At 39.3% G+C, this 22,479-nt stretch overlaps 1 protein-coding gene across 2 annotated transcripts in view; it reads left to right on the plus strand.

Moving 5' to 3' along the window:
• ARHGEF37 (Rho guanine nucleotide exchange factor 37) overlaps nt 1-22,479 on the plus strand; it is an 80,179-nt gene that overhangs the window by 37,247 nt on the left and 20,453 nt on the right. For both annotated transcript variants that reach the window (XM_056811454.1, XM_007473855.3), the window contains exons 4-8: nt 7,389-7,536; nt 13,940-14,139; nt 14,734-14,864; nt 17,953-18,057; nt 19,752-19,862. In XM_056811454.1, the coding sequence (XP_056667432.1) occupies nt 7,389-7,536; nt 13,940-14,139; nt 14,734-14,864; nt 17,953-18,057; nt 19,752-19,862 (695 nt within the window). The remainder of the gene's footprint in view (nt 1-7,388; nt 7,537-13,939; nt 14,140-14,733; nt 14,865-17,952; nt 18,058-19,751; nt 19,863-22,479) is intronic.

Consider the following 22,479-nt stretch of genomic DNA (forward strand, 5'->3'; position numbering starts at 1 on the left):
AACTAAGGAGGGTGGAGAAATGTAGAGTTCCCAAGACCTGATTCTGTTAGTCCAAGTATCTCTATTGTTATTGATCAGGAAATAGCTAACTCAGATCTTCTAAAGTACAATCTGATTAGGGTGGAATAGTTTTAAAATTCACAAGTCCTATCTGACTCATTGTGATCCCATTTGGAGTTTCCTTGGTAAAGATATTTGAGTGGTTTGCCATTTCCTTCTCTAGTTTACTTTTCAGGTGAAACTGAGGCAAACAGGATTAAGTGGCTTATCCATGGTCACATAGCTAGTAGGTATCTTGGGCTGGATTTGAACACACATCTTTCTGACTCCAGGTCTAGCACTCTTATCTCCTGTTCTACCCTAGCTGCTCTTATACACATACACATATACATATATTATCCATCTAGATGGAGAAATGTCTCAAGGCTGATAAAAGTTTGTGAATTTTAAAACTACTTCACCCTATTCAGACCTTACTTTAGAAGATTTGATTTAGCTATTTCCTGATTTTTGACAATGGAGATACTTGGTCTAACAGAATTGGGTCTTGGGAATTCTACATTGCTCCACCCTACTTAGTTTAACAATGTCAGGAATGTCTGCACCCATACTCAAGGATTAAGTATCTAAGAAGATGGCCTTCAACAGACATGTACAGAAACAGCTGACAGACCCCTGAGCTGTCCTAAGTCAAGCTAAGCCAACATTGGTACAGATGAGATGCAGGAAAGTGATGTAAAACTGTATATATAGGGCACGTGACTTCCTTTCTTTCTGTTCTTTCCCCTGAAAGGCGGCTCTGACTGGCAGCGTGCTAAGTGTTCCGACATCTTGGTGTGGGTTTTTTTATCTATTTGTCTGGGTTTTGGTGGTGAGTTTTCCCTTGAGCTAATTCAGGTTCAGGAATATTGACTAAGCCCTCTTGGAGTTCAGGTTGATTCCTTCCTCCTTTGCCCTCCAAAACCTTATCTTCCTAGAGCCTCTAATCTTCCCCCTGACTCAAGCCAGGCGGGAGAAATCAACACCCTTTCCTTCTCCCTTCTTCTTAATTTCTTTCCACTATATTAATTAAATCACCATAAATTTCCAGCTGACTTGGGTATTTTTTTTTATTTGGGATAGCCATGGCGACCAAATAATTAATATAGTTTAGGTCACAATGCTAAAATTATCCGTTACAAGTTAAAGAAGGGATTGTTTTTTTTCTGACTTGTAAACACTTAATTGTGGCAACAGAGATGTTATGATATACAAATGAGTTAAAGGAATCTAGAATCAAGACATTTCAGAGCAGAAAGGAACCTCACAGCACATTATTTAACCCATATTTGATTGAGAATCCTTTCTATACATTGTGCACTAAGGAGTTATGCTTTTTCCTCCTTGAAAACTTCAATTGAAAAGGGATCAATTATGTCCTAGTGCAAGTTGATGGCAGCTTTAATTATTAGAATTAAACAAACAAGTTTTTTGGCTTTTTGGGGAGAAGTCTTATTATGTTCCAGGCATTGTGTTAGGTGCTAGTTATATAAATACAAAAATGAGAAAGACATTTCCCTCACATTCTACTGTGAATAATATATTCATAGACCAACTGTTACCAATAAATAAATACAGGAGACATACAAAATAAATGCAGTCATTGGGGTGGAGCAATAATAATTAGAGGAATCAGAATAAGACCTCTTAATGGAGGTAGTACTTACACTGAGTTTTTATTTTTATAATTTTTTAATCTTTATTTTATTCTAATAACAAATTCACACATAAGTTTTCCAAAGTTCCATGATTCATGTTGTCTCCCTCCCCTTTTCCCTCCCCCTCCCAGAGTTGACAAGCAGTCATATGATAAATATATAAAAACATGTTTTCATCTGCATTTGTACTCCAACAGTTGTTTCTCCAGAGGTAGATAGCATTCTTTTTCATAAATCCCTCAGAATTGTCCTCGATTATTGTGTTGCGATTAGTAGCAAAGTCTATCACATTTGATCATCCCATAATATTTTAGTTACTGTGTATAATGTTCTCTTGATTGTGTTAAGCTGAATTTTTAAAGGAAACAATGTTCCCAGAGGCAAAATGGAGGAGGAAGAGAATTCCAGGTATGAGGACAATTTATGCAAATACTTGGAGAGAAAAGTTAGAATGACTCTACTGGGAATATTAAATAGGTTAATGTATGAGGTCAAGTATATATAAGTAGTCTGAAAAAGCTGATGAGAATCAGACATCAAATAGAAAAATTTGTATTTTATTTTAGAAAAAATGGGAGCCATTAAAGATTTTTTTGAGTAAATAGGAGTCTAAGAAAGAGAAGATGAGGGCATAGACTAGGTAGTTGTGGTATGAAGAGAGATAAAGGGATAGATTCAATTAATACCATGGGGGTAAAATTGACAAATTTGGCAACTGATTGGATATGGGGATTGAGTGAGTATGAAGAGATGATGATGACTCCTAGACTGTAAAAATGGATGACTAAAGAGAGAATTGCCCTAAACAGAAATAAGATGTGAGAAGGAGAAGTGGGCTTAAGTAGGAAAAGATAATTAATTTGATTTTGAATGTTTTGAGTTTGAGTGCTAGTAGAGATGTCCAGAAAGCAACTGGAAATAACGGACTAGAGCTCAGAAGAAAGAAGATGGCTAGATAAATAGAACTAGGAATAATCTGAGTAGGAATGAGGATTAAATCCATGGAAACTGATGAGATCACCGATAGAGAATAAAGAAAAAAGAAGAAAAGCCTCAACATATAGGGATGTTTATGGGGCCCGTACTTTGATGAGGCATTTTGGCCTCTCATTCGAATGAGAGAATACTGCGCCTGCAGTCAGGAAAAACTGAATTAAAGTGTGATCTCAGACACTTAATGTGTGACTCTGCACAAGTTATTTACCTTCTGTTTGCCTCAATTTCTTCAATACTTCAATTCTCTCAACTGTAAAATGGGGATATTAACAGTGGCACAGTGGGTAGAGTGCTGGGCCTGAAGTCAGGAAGATTCATTTTCCAAAGTTCAGATCTGGCCTCAGATACTTACTAGCTGGATGACTCTGCATAAATCACTTAACCCTCTTTGCTTCAGTTTCCTCATCTGTAAAATGAGCCAGAGAAGAAAATAGCAAATAATTCAGTATTTTTGCCAAGAAAACCCCAAATGGGTTGCAGTTAGCCCAACTGGACTGAAAATGACTGAACAACCACCACCATCCATTTAGCATTGTGCCTGACACAAAGGAGGTGCTACATAAATGCTTATTCCCTTTTCTTTTCCCGATCATACAAAGGAGAGATGGATGGAAAAAGATCTGTCACATAGGGAGTAAGGGAAGCATAACTAAGTTTTGTTTCAAAAACCCAGGGAAGAGAAGCCAGAAGTAGGGGCTGTTTAATAATGTCAAATGATGAGGCTCTTCAAGCTACTTAGTTCAACTTTCTCCTAAAGCAATAATGAAAGGCTTTAGTTTCTATTGCGTGATCATTGAATAATTTTGGATTGAATTCCTCTGGTGTTTCTATAAAGAATTGCCATGTAAGTGTGAGTGCCTAATAACTATGCAGTTTGATAACACTTCACTGTATTGGAAAATATGCTTTATTGTACCGAAAAAGTCTAGTTCAATTAGCCTGTCATCACTTTACTTTTAAATATATCTTTTATCCCTTTGGACTCTTTTCAAGACTTATTTGTGATTTTTCAGTTGTTATAACAAAACTAAATATACCTGTTTGGCTCTAAATTGCTTACTGAGAAAGAAAGAAATGATTACTCTTATTTTTTCCAGGTATTTTAATAGTTATTAACCATTTGATATTTCCTTTCTTTGTAATGGAGCTGTGCAATTGAGGCATATTCACCTTGCAAACTAGGTCAGGAATAGCCTATTAGCCAAAAAAATAAAAATGTTAAATAGCCCAAGTCTTAGTTTTTGTAGTTGTTGTTCAATCATTTTTCAGTTGTGCCTAACTCTTTGTGATCCCACTTGGGGTTACTTTGACAAAGATACTAGGGCAGCTTGCCATTTCTTTCTCCAGTTTATTTTACAGAGAAAGAAACTGAGACAAAGAGGGTTAAGTGACTTGCACAGGGTCACCTAGTTAGTGTCTCAGGCTACATTTGAACTTAAGAAGATGAGCCTCCCTGACTTTAGGGAAAGCACTCTATCTACTGCACCACCTAGCTGCCCTAGTCCAAATTTACTGGCCATGAAGTTTACTGATAAATGTTTTTTCAACAATACTACTTATCCTTATCTATAATACAGTTTAGGCTTCATTAAGAGAACCATAGTGTCAAAGAAGGAGATGATGCTCCCACTCTGCTCTGGTCAAAACATATCAGAAGTATTATGATTAATTCTGGGTGCCACATTTTAGGAAAGACTTTGAAAAACCAAAATGGTGAAAGGCCTCAAAATCATGCCACATGAGGAACCAGTTGAAGGAGTTAGGGATGTATAGTCCAGAGAAGACTTGAAGGTTTGGGAACATGATAGCTATCTTGAAGTATTTAAGAGGTTGTCACATGAAAAAGGGTTTAGGTTAATTTAACTTGGATGCAAAGGGTATAGAACAAGTAGCAATGAGTAGAAGTTTGAAAGACAGATTTAAGTTTGATGTAAGAGAAAATCTCTTAAGAACTACAGCTATCAAGGAATAATGAATTGTTTGATTTCTATATGAACTGGAAAGACTTCCATGAACTGATGTGGAGTGAAATGAGCAGAACCAGGAGAACATTGTACATAGTAACAGCAATATTGTGGAATGATCAAACATAATAGACTTTGTTACTAATATAATAGGAGTGCAATAATCCATGACAATCCTGAGGGATTTATGAGAAAGAATGCCTTCCACATCCAGAGAAAGAACTGTGGGAGTAGAAACACAGAAAGAAAACATTATGATTTATCACTTATTTGCATGGTTATAGGATTTGGGGTTTTGGTTTTTAAAAGATTACTTTATTATAAAAATGAATAATATGGAAATAGGTATCAAGTGATAACACATGTATAACCCAGTGGAATTGCTTGTCAGCTCTGGGAGTGGAGAGGGGAAAAGGGAGGGAGAGAAAATGAATCATGTAACCATAGAAAAAAATTTTTAAATAAATAAAATTTTTAAAAAAGAACTACAGCTACCCAAAAAAGAGAATGAGCTGTCTGCTGATGTCTTCAAGAGAATGCTGGATGTTGTAAAGAGCATTCTTGGTCAGGTATAGGTTGGATTAGAGGGCCCCTGAGGTTGCTTAAAACTCTGAGATTCTCTATCTCTGGGAGAAGCTAAAAAGGATGAGGGCTAAAAAAAGGTCATTGCATTTAATGAGAAATAAATTATTAATGACCTTGAAAAAACTTTCAGTAGTGACAGAAGCCAGATTAGAAGAGGTTGAAAAGTGAGTAGGAGAGGAGAAATTAGAGGATATGTACACTTTTTTCTAGTAATTTGGCTTTTTAAGGGAGAAGAGTAGTTTGAAAGGATAGCTCTGTCCAATGAAGGTATTCTAAAGATCAGGAGAGCTGGACATGTTTTTATGCAGTTGGGAATGAGCACTGAATGGGTAAAGAGAGGGAATAAGGGAACCATTGAAGGGGCAAATACTTGGAAGGGATGTAAAAGGATGAGATCAAGGGCATCAGTAGAAGGAGTTAACATAAAGGAAAAGACCATCTCATCCTCTCAAGGATCAAGGAGTGTAGTTTGTCTGAACAAGAGTGCATGAAAGGAAGTAATTTATAATGGCATTAGAAGAACAGGTTGTGAAGAACTTTAAATGACAGAGGAGATTGTATTTGATTCTAAAGATAGCAGGAAGTTATAAGAGTTTATTGAGCAGAGAATTGCTGTGGGTAGACTTATGTTTTTGGAAATACCACTTTGGCCTGGAGGATGAGTTGTAGAGAGATGAGACTTCAGCCAGCAAGATGAATTAGGAGACTCTTATGATAGTCCAGACAAAGGATGATGAGTGTCTGAACTAGAACAGTGGCTTACATTTACATATAATTTCTTGGTTTACACAATGCTTTCAGTTTATTATCATATTTGATAATAACTCTTTCAATAACCTTGTGAGGAACGGTGCAAGTATTATTATTCCCATTTTGCAAGTGAGAAAACTGATGTGCAGAGGTGTGATACTTATTTGTTTAAGATATGGCAGCTAGGTGGTGAAGTGGATAGAGGTGGAATCAAGAAGACCTGAGTTCAAATCGCCTTGGACACTTAGTAGCTATGCAAACCCTAGGCAAGTTTGCCTCAGTTTCCTTATCTACAAAATGAACCAGAGTCAGAAATGACAAGCCACTCCAGAGTTTTTGACATCTAGTATTGTCAAGATAAACCCAAATGCAGCTACAAAAAGTCAGATATGACTGAAACAACTGAACAACAAATTTAGAATATTTAGAATGTGACTGAACCAGAATTAAGGTCAGGTATTCTGACTATAAATTGGTTCTTTCTACCATGCTACCTGACATGGCAGAATTCAACTAACTATCCTAATTTCCTTCTGGTGGTTTGAGAACTCCAACTCCAACTAGGTCTTTTAAGTTCATGTTCAATACCTTTTCTATTATATTAGACTGCCTGTTGGATTGGAACTACAAAGAAGATAGATTACAACCATGGGATTAACTTGCTCATGAACTAACGTGGGATGGAATAGATGCCACATTCTAGAATATGGGTGATCCTGGGGAAGACCTACCATTTAGGCAGAATTCACTAGCAATTTATGGTACTAGATGCCTTGTGCTTCTAGGTACAATAGATACTGCTAAAATAGAAGCTGGCTGGTTCTACTTATAGGCTAACACTACCATTAGGTTATGGAAAGCCCTGAATTTGGTTTGTAAAGTAGGTCCTTATAGATCTCCATGGGAGGAGATGTAGCCTTTTACCCACACTCCTTGGGAGTGCAGATATCTGTTCTACATCATGGGGATTAGGGGCACAATACCTCTGTGATCTAGAAAATCAGTGTAAAATTTTTGCCTCTCCCTTGTGGTATCAGAGAAGAAGTATGGTTTTTTTCTTTTTCTTTTATGCGATTTTACAGTACCTTGTTATAAAACTGGGTTAATTTGGTCATAGACTATATAGTTCCTAAACTTTCTGTGTTGTTTGCTGGCCTTTGTATATCCTCTACAGCTCTTGAAAAAATTCTCAAAAATTCCCATTTAATTTCTAATGCCAACCTGTGATATGTCAAAACATTGATGGGTAAAGTTGCAATGTGGAAAGGATACTTGTACTTGTAAGTGGGTTTCTTATGTGACAAAGAGAATTATTGTTATTTGTATGTGATGAGCTGTTCAAAGAAGTCTGCTATGTAGAAAAACATTAATCATGTTTTTGGACATTTACCACCAGGTAATTTATTCCTTGAATTCCAAGAGGAGATGGAGAACACCTATAAGGTCTACTGTGCTTGCTACAATCAGGCTTTGGCCCTGGTGGAGACATATAGGAAGGTACCCAAGCTACAGAAGGTGATTCATGATGTCATCACTGCACTGGTGTAAGTTGAAGTACCAGGGAGGACTGGGTAACTTAACTGAAGTAGGAAGAAGCTAGAAGCAGATTTTTAAATTTTATATCATCTATTAAGACCCCCCTCAAGAGAACTGGTTGTTCAAATGTCTTCCAACATGGTCATATTATAAATCAAGGACAATGTCCAGTTCTAGGTATCACATTTTGAAAGGGAAATTGACAAATTGGAGCATTAAAGAATTAGAGATTTTTAATGTGGAGAAGAGAAAACTTATGGGCAATAGGGTCAAATATTAAAAGGCTGTCATAGAAAAAAGGAATTATACTTGTTCTATTTGATCCCAGAGGAAGTAACCTGGTAGAAGTTAATGGAAATTAGTTTGGGCTCTAAAAATGGTCTGAGTTGTCTTGGCAATGGAAGGAGTTGCTATGTTTCTGCAAATGTTCAAACAGAGGTTGGTTGACTTCCTATTGGAGATTTTGTAAAAGAGATGCCTGAGTTGGTAGGGAGGGAAAGGAAGAAATGACCTCTAAACCCCTTTCTTGCTCTGAGATTCTATAATGCAATCCATTGCTACAATCTTTGGGGAATTCGTGATTACTACTTGGTCAGAAGCATATATGGATAGAGCTGTGAAAAGTTTAAAATTACAGTCACATCTGCTATTACACAACATATGAATTCCTAAAAATCATCATGCTATGCAAGATCTCACAATAAAAACCACAAGACTTATGGGTAAAATCATGTTAAGAGCACAACACTTAAAAACTTCATCAGTGATGCAATTAAAAAAAAAAGATGTGAATCTAATCAAAACAGTAGCATACTTTTATACATGTTAAATGGTTTAAAATACATAAATAATACAATAAATATTGGCATATGTGATCTCAGGCTTATCTGCTCATCTTGTGCTCCAGTTCCTACTTGGGCTGGCAAAGACTTCTGAAAGCTGGGCAGGCCTCAACTCTGGACTGGCATTCTTCCAGCCATAGCTCCTATGGCATTAGAAGATATATAATAAATATGGCAATTTACTTTTTGAAAAAGATTCAGTTTGCTTGTGAAGTGGGCCTTGGAAGGATTGCAGCTATTGAATTATTGTGAAATGAGACAATTGTGTTCTCTTGCTGTCTCTCAAGAATAAAACTGCAAAATTTGTGTTATCCTCAAACACAAGATTTGGGTTTTATTTGGGATTTATACTCAAATCATTCCCCAATATACCAATTGCTTTGGAAAAAATTAATTTTTTTCCAAACAAGTATTATAGCAGAACTGACCAATATATTTTATTTATATTATATGTGCATTTATATATATTATATTATATTATATTGTATGCATGTGTGGTTTTTTTGAACCTGTGATGTCATTGTTGTGATTGTATACTGGAAACTACCAGTAAACAAATTTTCCCTACCATTTGGGATTATCAGCTTATATTTAACTTAGGGTCTTAGAGCTCAGTGGAACATGAAAATTTTAAATAATTTGTTTATGGTCACACAGCTAGTATGTACACAGACAGGGCTTGAACCTCTCTTTCTGTCTCCAAAGCTGACCTTCTATCCCCTTTATCTTCTTTATCTTCTTAAGGCATTCTATAGAGAATCTGCATTCATTCTGGGGCAGATGATAATTAAGACCAAAAAGGGAATAAAGTATTATTCTCTGGCCAACCCATTGTGAGTGGTGACGATGACAACAATCTCCACAAAATAGTTTGAGCCTGTCTTCCTAACATGGATGATCATGCCCAGAAAGTTTCCAGATTGCTAGTTGACTCTACTTTCCTTTGGCACAGTAAGCCAAAACCACATTTGATTTTTGCTTTTAATTGAAGATCAGCTGCTGTTGTCATTTAACTATTATCCACTTTAGATTTCACTGTCCCATCTGTTCTGTAGCTTTCTACAAATCAAGAATGTTAACAGTCACTCACATTTATACAGTGCTTCAGTGTAGAAATCACATTCTGTTCCCCTCAACAGCCCTGGAAAGGAGTATAAAATGATTTATGAAAAGGATCCCTAGGAGTAAAAGTCCAAATCCACTAGTCCTGCTGATTCTCACTATGCTCTAGCTGTAGGCTAATCTCTCTCTCTCTCTCTCTCTCTCTCTCTCTCTCTCTCTCTCTCTCTCTCTCTCTCTCTCTCTCTCTCTCTCTCCTGTCCTCCTTTCCCTTTCCCTTCCCTGTCCCTTATTCTCTCTTCTCCATTCCCTCTCACCCTCCCCTCTCTTCTACTTCCTTTTCTCTTTCCTCTCTCTTCTCTCCCTCTTTCCCATTCTGCCCACCTCTTTATCTCTCTCCAGAAAAAAAAAATAAAAAGGCTTTGTCTTTAAGAAGAAATGCCAATGGAAAGCATTCCATCAGACTAAGGAGGTTCTGTCTCAGTTATCTAGTAGACAGAGTCATTTGTGCTATTTTCAGAACTGCCTCACCCTTTTGTAATATTGAAGGATTGTTTACTGAAAAGACCAGGCCCTGTTTTGCCAAGCTGAAAAGCAAACCTTTAGTCAGCATTTTCTGACCAATCTCTGTTTTCTGTTCCTATGTGGGAGGCTATGCAGCAATCCATGGTGGTGAAGTTTGAGTCTAAGCTAAGGATTCTCCTAATCCTTTTCCCTTGGTTATTGAATCTTCCTTATAGAACACATGAATCATGAATTTTAAGTTTTTTTTCTTTTTTGAAATGTATTTAATTAATTAATTATTTAGGATCTTTTCCCATGGTTCCATGATTCATGTTCTTTCCCTCTCCTCCTCCTTCCCCACTCTTGCAGCCAACGAGCAAATGAATTTTAAGTTTTAATGCCACCAAATGCTCAGAGTCAACTCAGAAGCTGCAGGGGTAAAGATACATGAAATTAAGTTTGAACTTTTCAGTTCAATATCTATAAATCCTAGATTTATAGAACTTTTGGGGTTGGATGGAGCCTTAAAGATGATCAAATCCATCCATTATATAGTCTATATATTGTTATATAATCCGAAAGATTGTCTGGTCCATCATTATATGAATGCAGAAATGGAGGCTCATGGAGAGGAGGTGACTTGGCTAGTGTCACATAGTAAATTAGTAGCAGAAACAGAACCCATATCTCCCAACTCCCAATGGCCTCTTTTTCTACTAGATCCCACTGCCTCCTGCTATCCCTGAGCTGTTTCAGTGATGCCTAGAAGCCATATTCCTCCACTGGAGAGAATTTGAGGTTCCTCCTTGGGGGAAGGAAGTCATTTATGTCATAGAGTTTTTGGAGGCTATCAATTTTCCAACTATTTGACTTAGTTCATCAAATACTTAGTCCCTAGTTTGTGCAGGGCACTGTTTGTTAGGCATTGGGAAAAAGGAACATGAGAAGGGAAGGAAAGAGACTAAGTGCCCAGTATATGCCAGGTACCACTCCAAGTACTTTATAAATATTATCTGATTTGATCCTTACAACAACACTGGGAGTGTCATTATTATCCTCATTTTCCTATTGAGGAAACTAAAGCAGACATAGACTAAATGACAACCTAGGATCACACAACTAGTAAGTAACTGAGTTCAGATTTAAACTATATCTAAACTATTTAAACTCTATCCACTGTGTTACATAGCTTCCCTTAGCCTTTCTGTTAAAAGAACATTGAGGGGGCAGCTGGGTAGCTCAGTGGATTGAGAGTCAGGCCTAGAGATGGGAGGTCCTAGGTTCAAATCTGGCCTCAGACACTTCCTGGGCAAGTCACTTAACCCCCATTGCTTAGCCCTTACCACTCTTCTGCCTTGGAGCCAATACACACTATTGACTTCAAGATGGAAGGTAAGGGTTTAAAAAAAAAAAGAACCTTGAGAAATATTCGAATCCTCAATTTCAGATCCAGAAATCAAACATTCTCTCTGTTAGGCCATATGCTTCAATATTTCATGACCTCCCCTCCACCCTTCCCCAGTATATATGGATAATTTAATCAACTTTCTTGGTGGTTCTCTTGATTAGGAAACGTTAGATAAATCCAAGTTTATGATTCACATTCCCATATTAGGAAGCGTTAGATAAATCCAAGTTTATGATTCACATTCCCATATTAGGAAACGTTAGGTAAATCCAAGTTTATGATTCACATTCCCATAGCCTTGGGACTCTAAGGCTAGATAAGTAGATTTTGGAGTCATTTGTACTGAGACGGTCCTTAAAAATCATGGTAGCGGCTGAGAGGGAAAAGGGAGACTCGTGATTGGGAGTTAAAAACATGGATGTTGGCCTCCCAAAGGAAGCTTTAAAGGGTTGGTAAGACAGTAGAAGAAGAGAGAAGGATCATAAAAATTGAAGGAGAAAGTATCCAGGAGGACAGAGTGGTCCAGAAGAAGAGGGAACGAGAAAAGGCCATTGGAGTTAGCAGTTAGCAGAGTATCGGTAACTTTGGTGAGATTCCTGGTAACCACGAAGAGCATCATTCTTTGATCATAAGACAAGAGTGTTAAAGTGGGAAGCTAGATCGCACTCCGGAGGAGGAGGAGAGGAAATGACTGTAGGCATTGTAGGAATGTGGCTGTGAATGGGAGGACAGAGGAAGAGGAACTGAGCTTGGCAAGGAGAAGGACCACCTGTTTATCCCTGACTAACTCAAAGGAGGGAAAGATGGTGACTCAGAGCGGTTTTGAGGTGCAGGGCAGGAAGCACACTGAACAGATGGCCTCTGTTTTCTCAGTGAAGTAGGAGGTGAAGTTGTCTGCTAACAGAGAGGAGGCAGGAGCGCTGGGAGACTTGAGGAAGAAGAGACATTTCAGAACAGCCGCTATGGGAAATAGGAGGAAGAATCAAAAAAGGAAGGATAAACATATTGCCGTGTAGCGCTGAGGGCCCAGGCCTTTCATTGTATGATGTTCTTCGATGGCCTCACACAGCATATGGTAGGAGTATGGAAGGCAGATGGCGGAGTACCCAGGTGTATGCTGCAGCCAGCATGAACCCGCTCTCCAGAGCTCATTTTTAAAATGTAAACATTTTCACATTGGAAATAGGCAAACATTACAAGTTGGGCTTGATTTATTGTTTTGTTGTCTGTTGATTTAATAATGAGATGGAGGAAAATTTTAAAGGGTATGTGTGTATACATTTTTAAAAAGGTTTATAACCCTCACCTTCCATCAACACTAAGTATTGGTAGTATTGGTTCCAAGGCAGAAGAGTGGTAAGGACTAGGCAGTTGGGATTAAGTGACTCATCCTAGTCACACAGCTCAGAAGTATCTGGGGTCATATTTGAACCCAGGACCTCCTGCGTCTAGGTCTGGCTCTCTCTCCATTGAGCCACTTAGCTGCATTTTTTAAAAATTTAATTTAAATTCAAGAGCCCATTTACCATGCACAACACAAACACTTTTGGCTAGGTAGTAGAGGAACCCAGGATTGGGGTTTGGCAAATTCTGATCCACCAGTTTTCCTCTTATCACCTCCCCACTGAATGTTAGGGCTAAAAATGGCCTTAGCAATCATTTAGTCCATGGGTCCTTAACCTGGGATCTGTGAACCTGTTTTTTAAATATTTTGATAGGTATATTTCAATACCAGTGGTTTCCTTTGTAATCTTATATGTTTTATCTAATGCATTTATTTTTTTTCAATTTATTTTTTAAACTCTTACCTTCCAACTTGGAATCACTACTGTGTATTGGCTCCAAGGCAGAAGAGTGGTAAGGGCTAGGCAATGGGGGTCAAGTGACTTGCCCAGGATCACACACCTGGGAAGTATCTGAGGCCAGATGAATTTAAAAACATTGTTAGGGGGAAGCTTGGTGGCTCAGTGGCTTGAGAGCCAGGTCCAGAGATGGGAGGTTCTGGGTTCAAATCTAGCCTCAGACACTTCCTAGCTGTGTGACCTTGGGCAAGTCACTTAACCCCCCTTGACTAGTCCTTACCACTCTTCTGCCTTAGAATCAACACATAGTATTGATTCTAAGACAGAAGGTAAAGAGTTTTTCTAAAAAAGCAAACAAACATTGTTAGCTTTTACCAGTCTATCAAAGGGGTCATGACCCAAAAAAACTTTTAAGAACTCTTTATGGGGGGCAGTTAGATGACTCAGAAGATTGAGAGTCAGATACAGAGATGAAAAGTCCTGGGTTTAAATCTCACCTCAGATACTTGCTAGCTGTGTGATCCTGGGCAAGTCACTTAACCCCCTTGTCTAGCTCAACCCTTACCCTTCTTCTATGTAATATTGATTCTAAGACTGAAGGTAAGAGTTTAAAGTCATAAAACTCCTTATATAGTTAACGCTCCTCATTTTACAAGTAAAAAGAATGAGGTCCAGAAGAAATGCCTTGCCCAGAATTACTTAGTGAGTTGGGGCTAAAACACAGGTCTCCAGTCCCTAGTCCCAATTCTCTTTCCAGTACACGTCTACCTAACTAATTTGTCCCTTGTTCCTTTAGGCCACAGGCTTGCGCTTCAGGCCTCAGTTTCTTGCTGGTGATGCCTGTGCAGCGGGTGACCAGATACCCACTCCTCCTGCAGAAGATCCTAGAGAACACGCCTCCTGATGACGAGGCCTATGAGGCCTTGCAGAGGGCCACCAGAGCCATGCAAGAAGTTAATTCCAACATCAACGAGTATAAGAGGCAGAAGGAAATTGGTAAGAATATTGGCAAGTTGGTCAAGGCCCTCAAACTTCCAGATTATTTGGGTTCTGGCAGAGGAAAAATGCATGTTGATCTACTCCATAAAAGCCTGAATTTAAAGGTGACGTGACTGAGCAAAGACAGAAAGTTTCCCAAGCACAGAGAAGGCCGATATTAACAACAATAACAATAATGACGGTGCTTTAAGGCTTACCAAGCACTTTCCTCATCACCACCCTATGAGGGATATAGAAAGATATTATTATTCTGATTTCACAGATGAAGAAACAGACTCCGAGGAGTTGGATGGCCAAGGCCATATGCCAATTGGAGTAGGGACTCAAACCCCCAGGGCTTCTCACCCCACAACTGCCCAAGAACAGTCTAGTTCTCAATCGGAAGCCCCATCACTCTCTTATGGGAAGGAACCTCGCGTCTTTGCTTTTCTTATCTTTATGGCCCCTGGGCTTCACCTTCCTTGTTTCCCTTACTATTATGTTCTGTTCCATAGCAGTGACCCCACACTGGCCCTAGACCAAAGTTCTTAGGGAAAGGCTTGTTCTCCCACGTATTCCTCACCCCCTGCTCTGCTCCTTACTCCCCCACAGCCACAAAATACAACAAGCTGGAGCATCTGACAGTCAGGGAGAGGTTGGCCCGGATTAATACTCACTCTATCTCCAAGAAGACCCTGCGCCTAAGTCAGTTGTTCAAGCAAGAAGCTGGGATTGTGACCAGGGTGAGAGTCCTTTGTTACTTGTGTCTCCTGGTACCTTGCTGTCCTGGTCCCAACAAGTGGGAGGTTCTTCTGGAAGACTCTGGATGTCCAGGACTAAGAATATTTTTTATCTGGGGCAAAAACATTTGTGGGAGAGCATAGAGGACAGCTGGGGTGGGAATGATGGGTGCAGACAATAGTTCAGCTGGTAATGGAGGGACAGCACATCCCTCCTCCTGCCCTCCTTCCTCATCCTCTGTTCTAAAACCCAGCCTTTATCTGGGCGCATACCTTTCCCTACACACTTCCATGGGTGTCAATGCCAGCAGGAGGATATTGTTCTTTGGACCAACGGAGGAGAAACATTCCCTCCTGAGAAGCACTACTCTTCAGATACTGGCACCAGTAACAAAGGTCAGGCCACAACATCCTAATTACAGCTCTGCAAGTAGGAGATTCAGAGGTTGTGCGTATGTCATTTGTCCTACATGTAATTGCCATAATTCATTTTTCTATATAGCATGTCTATATTTACAAAACATTTTGCTCATAAATGTACTGTACATTAGGTAGTACAAGTATTGATTCTTTCTATTTTGTAGGTGAGGAAACTGAGGCACAGACTGATAACGTGAACCCAAAGTCAAATACCTATGAGTGTGGATCTAGAGTTTGAACCTGGGTCTCCTGTTTCCAAGATCAGTGTTAGCCTCATGATATCACATTGCTTCTTACCTTAAGAAGCCCAGCTGCACCTCCTGTAGACTGGAGAATATAGATTTCAATTGTTCTGATCTCTCTTGTTATTCTACAGGTGTGAAAAATATTTCAATTCCAGGACATAGAACAATGTGGCTAGCAATATCAATTCAATATGCATTTGTTAGTTGCTTGCTATGTGCAAGACCCAGTGCTAAGTGCTAGGTCTACAAAATAAAAACTTGAATTATCCCTGATTAGGAGTTTACATTTTTACTAGGAGAAAAGAAGGAAAAGGATGTTGCAACAGGGAAATTGAGGGTATCTTTTGACTACTGGTACATAGCAGGATTAGAGAACAAGTTGTATAAAGTTTGGAGAAGTCACAATTCTACATAAATCCACTTGAGTCTTGGAAATTAAAGAGTAATCTAGTTGTAACTTAGTGGGCATTAACCTTAATAAAGACTCTTAAATTTAGATTTTTCCTCCTAAGCTGTAAGAGACAGATACTGTCAGGATATGGTCCTTCCAAAAGGAAAGCATCAGCAGAAATAATCCAGAGCCTTCAAAATGTGGCTTCTCTGGCAGAGACTGCATCACTGCCACTACCCACTCCCATGCTGCCACCGTGAACCTTCACTTCAGTCCTCATGACTCTGCCTCTGATGCACTGACCCTGATTTCAATCTGTGGACTTTAGACTTGGATCCTTGACTTTGATGACTTGAAGTCTTTCTCTTCTCTTAGAGTTTGTCTCTGAGTTTACTTTCAGGCCATATCAAATCTATTCACATAAACATCTGGGAATCTGTTCCTCAAAGTTGAGGCCCTCTTGTCCCCCAAAGCTCTCAAATTCTAGGTTCCCTAGAGCAGCATTGGTGAAGGTTTTCATGTTCTTGTGTCCAAACTACAACTTCAAGCTGCCTATGAGCCCCACCACATTACCCCAGAGAGTGGAGGGAGGAAGTGCTCACTTTGGGTGGCTGGGCAGAGGGATGAGGCATATAAAAATCTCCTCGGGTGGAAAGAGGGGGAATGGAGCAGCTCCCCCATGCCAGCTGGGCACATGTGCCAATACTTCGCCAATGGTGCCCTAGGTTAAGATCAGCAAGACTCGTACCATTTCATCTCTGCAGACAATGTCAAGTCCCTTTTGTCTCTACATAGATGCATTGGTCTTATGAGAATACTTGCTACACAGTCATTGGGTTTGTATCAGAAAACACCTATTATTCTCCAGCATTTTGAGCTAATTCCAGCAAATTCCTGAGCAAAGGGGAAAATATTTGGGAAAGGTTGTATTTTCATTCCTAGTAAAAATGAAGATTGTTAATCTGTCGTGCCTTCTTTTAGAAACTGTGTCCTAATGCTTCCTTGTGAACATTTATGGCCAATGGTTGAATGGTTTAACTGTTTTCATGAGCTCATTAAATGACTGACAGTACTAAATTTGGTTTGTAAAATAGGTTTCCTCTCTGGCTTCTCCACTTAAAAGTTTTCATTGTTGCCTACTGAGTAAAATCAAACTCAGCCAAGCATTTAAGCACCTCCATAATATAAGACCACCTTTCTATTTTTTTACTTTTTCTCATACTCTTGGTTAAACTTTACACATTCAATAAACTGTAGCCAAGGTGGGTTAGTTACTGCCCCTTCTCTATGTCATAGGTTCTCATTACTACATATTTTTACTTACATCCAGCTATTGAAATTCTATATATCCTTTAAGGTCCAACTCAGATCTCCATCCCTCCATAAAGCCTTCCCTGACCCCTGGAGTCTGATAATAATTGCTCTTTCTTTAGCTCTGCTCTAATGAACTTATTGTATAGTCTTTGAAAGTTCATGAGGGCAAGGACTGTGGCTTTTCCAAACTTTGTACTTCTTTCTAACATAATATTCTGCACATTTGTTTTTCAGTCATTTAGTTGCAGTTCTGCCCAACTTTTTATGACCCTGTTGACCATACCATCCATGATGGTATGGCAAGGATACTGAAATGGCTTTTCATTTCCTTCCCTTTTTTTTTAAACCTTTACCTTCTGTCTTAGAAACAATACTAAGTACTGGTTTCAAGGCAGAAGATTGGGATGGGTTAGACAATTGGAATTAAGTGACCTGCCCAGGATCATACAGCCAGGAAGTGTCTGAGGCCAGATTTGAATAGAGTTTTAGAATTGGAGTCATGAAAACTTGGATTCTAATCCTACCTCTGGTATTGACTAGCTATGGATCATAGGTGAGTTACTCAACCTCTCTGTGAAGCTAATACATACATAGTTCCTATCTCCCCAGATTACTGTAAAGCTCAGATGAAGTAATGTATGCAAAATCTCTAAGCATTATATGGCCATCAGATATCATCAAGGTTATTTTTGAAATCTCATTTTCATTGATTGGATTTTAGACTGAAGACAGGGAGTTTGATGATTTGGAAGAGAAGTTCCACTGGGTGGCTTTATGTGTGAATGAGCTGAAGAGCAATGTGGCAGCTTACTTGGATCATTTGGAGGTAAGTGCTCTGTATGCCCAATGAGATCCCACCAGCCTCATGCATTAGTGTAATTCAGAAAGCTCACAGGTAGGGCCAATGATGGAAAGTGAATACGAGGAACTGCACAGTGCTTTCAGTGTCAGGAGCTCTCAGGCTGAGGTGGGTATCAAGAGCAACAAAAAAGTTGGGTGCTGTTTCTTAAGTTATGTTAGGGATAAGAGGAGCACCCAGACTGGAGCAGGACTCCCAATCAAGGTTGGGGGAATAATCACAGAACACAGAAAGAAGAAAATTACTTAATTCTCATTTTCTCTGCTGAGAAGAAAGATCTTTTGACTTAATTGGGGCAGAATAAAAAAAAAAAATCCTTAGGGGGCAGCTGGATAGCTCAGTGGCTTGAGAGCCAGGCCCAGAGATGGGAGGTTTGGGGTTCAAATCTGGATTCAGACACTTCCTCACTGTTTGATCACTCGACCCCCATTGCCTAGCCCTTATGACTCTTCTGCCTTGGAACCAATACACAGTACTGATTCTAAGACTGAAGCTAAGAGTTTACAAAAAATAGGAATTGAAACTAAAGACAAATGAGATGTTAAGAGAGGAACTATTTAGCTTCTAGAGTTCAAGTCACTTGGCCCTGCTTCTGGTATAGGTTGAACTAGTTGGACTCAGAAGTCCTTTTCTGGACTCTCACACTGATATGTTCTGTTCAGGTACTTTTGTTGTTGTTCAACCATTTTGGTCATGTCTAGCTCTTCCTGACCCTATTTGGAGTTTTCTTGGCAAAGATACTAAAGTGGTTTGTCACCTCCTTCTCCAGCTCATTTTATAGATGAGGAAACTGAGGTAAATAGGGTTAAGTGACTTGCCCAGGGTCACCTGGAGAGTAATTATCTGAGACTAGATTTGAACTCAAGAAGATGAGTCTTTCTGACTCCAGACCTGGAACTCTATCCACTATGCCACCTAGCCACCCTGTTCAAGTGCATGTTGAACTAGTTGAACTTGGAGTTCCTTACCAAATCATAGCCTCAGCAATGTAAAATACCACTCTTAAGAATGACCATCAGAAAAAAAAAATGATCATCAGTCACCAAATGTTTGAGCAAACTAGTACCCCTTAAACAAATACCATGGGGTCCCGGGCTCAACTTCTTTTTTTTTTTTGAGTACCTACATCTTTTATTTTTAATTTTATTTAAAAAAAGTTTTTTGCTATATACTTAGAAACTACCACCACCACCACCAACAACAAAAAAAATTAACTACAAATGCATTAAAAAATCATGGGGAAAACCATAAACTCTACACTGTTTATAATTTATTTGAAATATATAAACTATATAAGTATGTTAATATAAGCATCTTCTGCATTTGAGTTCCCTTTGGCTGGACCCAACTTCTGAAGTCATTTTAGAACCCCTGGGCCTGTCTGAGTTGGTGAGCAGATTCAGACTGGTCAGACTCAGAGAATTCACTCTGGTTAATAGCTGTCCTTGAGGAATTCTGTTGGAGCCCTGACCAGAATCACATGTCTATCTTTCTCCCTCTCCATTTTCTATTGTTTTCCTCTTTAACCTTTGTCCCCAGTGCTGACATATTCCAGATGACATTTGGATTTGTTAGGGGAGGATGCCCATGGTCCTTTCCTAGCTTGTGTCTGTGGATTCTCATTACCTTGATGCTTCTGTCTGTCCCTTACTCTGGACCAGACTTTCCTCAGGATCAAACCATATGAATGTGACCTGGAGATGGAAGGTGGAGCTGTGCAACAGTACTGCTGCTTCACAAGAGACCTGCACCTACTGGTCTTCTTGGAATTTGTAAGTTCCCTTGCTTCTTTTTCAGGGAGATGGTGGAGTCCATGGAACAGGAGTACTTACAGTGTGAAGTTCAGGCTTAGAGTGAGCTTGCAGGGCAGAGAGATTTCTGAGGCATTAAAGACAAAAGATGAGGGGCAGGTAGGTGACAGTGGATTAAGAACCAGGCTTGGAGATGGGAGATCCTGGGTTCAAATCAGGCCTCAGGCACTTCCTAGCAGGGTGATCCTAGGCAAGTCACTTAACCCCCATTGCCAAGCCCTTACAACTCTTCCGACTTGGAACCAATATGCAGTATTGATTCTAAGATGGAAGGTAAAGATTTTTTAAAAATAGATAAAGTTGCAAAATAAATAATCTGGAATACATCAAATTAAAAAGTTTTTGTACAAACAAAACCAATGTAACCAAAATCAGAAGGGTAGCAACAAATTGGGAAACAATCTTCATAAAAACCTCTGACAAAGGTTTAATTACTCACATTTACAAAGAACTAAATCAATTGTACAAAAAATCAAGTCATTCTGCAATTGACAAATGGGCAAAGGACACGAACAGGCAGTTCTCAGCCAAAGAAATCAAAACTATTAATAAGCACATGAAAAAGTGCTCTACATCTCTTATAATCAGAGAGATGCAAATCAAAACAACTCTGAGGTATCACCTCACACCTAGCAGATTGGCTAACATGACAGCTATGGAAAGTAATGAATGCTGGAGGGGATGTGGCAAAGTGGGGACATTAATTCATTGCTGGTGGAGTTGTGAATTGATCCAGCCATTCTGGAGGGCAATTTGGAACTATGCCCAAAGGGTGATAAAAGACTGTCTGCCCTTTGATCCAGCCATAGCACTGCTGGGTTTGTACCCCAAAGAGATAATAAGGAAAAAGACTTGTATAAGAATATTCATAGCTGCACTCTTTGTGGTGGCCAAAAATTGGAAAACGAGGGGATGACCATCAATTGGGAAATGGCTGAACAAATTGTGGTATATGTTGGTGATGGAATACTATTGTGCTAAAAGGAATAATAAAGTAGAGGAATTCCATGGAGACTGGAACAACCTCCAGGAAGTAATGCAGAGCGAGAGGAGCAGAACCAGGAGAACATTGTACACAGAGACAAACACACTGTGGTATAATCGAACGTAATGGACTTCTCCATTAGTGGCAGTGTAATGTCCCTGAACAATCTGCAGGGATCTAGGAGAAAAAACACTATCCATAAGCAGAGGACAAACTGAGGGAGTAGAAACACCGAGGAAAAGCAACTGCCTGACTACAATGGCTGAGGGGACATGACAGAGGAGAGACTCTAAACGAACACTCTAATGCAAATACTAACAACATGACAATGGGTTCGAATCAAGAACACATGTGATACCCAGTGGAATCACACGTCAGCTACGGGGGGTGGGAGGGAGGAAAAGAAAATGATCTTTGTCTTTAATGAATAATGCATGGAAATTATCAAATAAAATACTATAAAATTTAAAAAAAGACATAAAAAAATAGACAAAGTTGCAAAATAAATAATCTGGAATACATCAAATTAAAAAGTTTTTGTACAAACAAAACCAATGTAACCAAAATCAGAAGGGTAGCAACAAATTGGGAAACAATCTTCATAAAAACCTCTGACAAAGGTTTAATTACTCACATTTACAAAGAACTAAATCAATTGTACAAAAAATCAAGTCATTCTGCAATTGACAAATGGGCAAAGGACACGAACAGGCAGTTCTCAGCCAAAGAAATCAAAACTATTAATAAGCACATGAAAAAGTGCTCTACATCTCTTATAATCACAGAGATGCAAATCAAAACAACTCTGAGGTATCACCTCACACCTAGCAGATTGGCTAACATGACAGCTATGGAAAGTAATGAATGCTGGAGGGGATGTGGCAAAGTGGGGACATTAATTCATTGCTGGTGGAGTTGTGAATTGATCCAGCCATTCTGGAGAGCAATTTGGAACTATGCCCAAAGGGTGATAAGGGACTGACTGCCCTTTGATCCAGCCATAGCACTGCTGGGTTTGTACCCCAAAGAGATAATAAGGAAAAAGACTTGTACAAGAATATTCATAGCTGCGCTCTTTGTGGTGGCCAAAAATTGGAAAACGAGGGGGTGCCCATCAATTGGGAAATGGCTGAACAAACTGTGGTATATGTTGGTGATGGAATACTATTGTGCTAAAAGGAATAATAAAGTAGAGGAATTCCATGGAGACTGGAACAACCTCCAGGAAGTGATGCAGAGCGAAAGGAGCAGAACCAGGAAAACATTGTACACAGAGACTGATACACTGTGGTACAATCGAAGGTGATGGACTTCTCCATTAGTGTCAATGCAATGTCCCTGAACAATCTGCAGGGATCTAAAAAATACTATCCACAAGCAGAGGATAAACTGTGGGAGTAAAAACACCGATGAAAAGCAACTGCTTGACTACAGGGGTTGAGGGAATATGACTGAGGAGAGACTCTAAATGAACACTCTAATGCAAATACCAACAACAGGGAAATGGGTTTGAGTCAAGAACACATGCGATAACCAGTGGAATCCTGCGTCAGCTATGGGAGAGGGAAAGGTGGTGGGAGGGGGGGAGGGGAG

Source organism: Monodelphis domestica, chromosome 1 (genome assembly GCF_027887165.1).
Source record: "Monodelphis domestica isolate mMonDom1 chromosome 1, mMonDom1.pri, whole genome shotgun sequence".
Lineage (NCBI taxonomy): Eukaryota > Metazoa > Chordata > Mammalia > Didelphimorphia > Didelphidae > Monodelphis > Monodelphis domestica.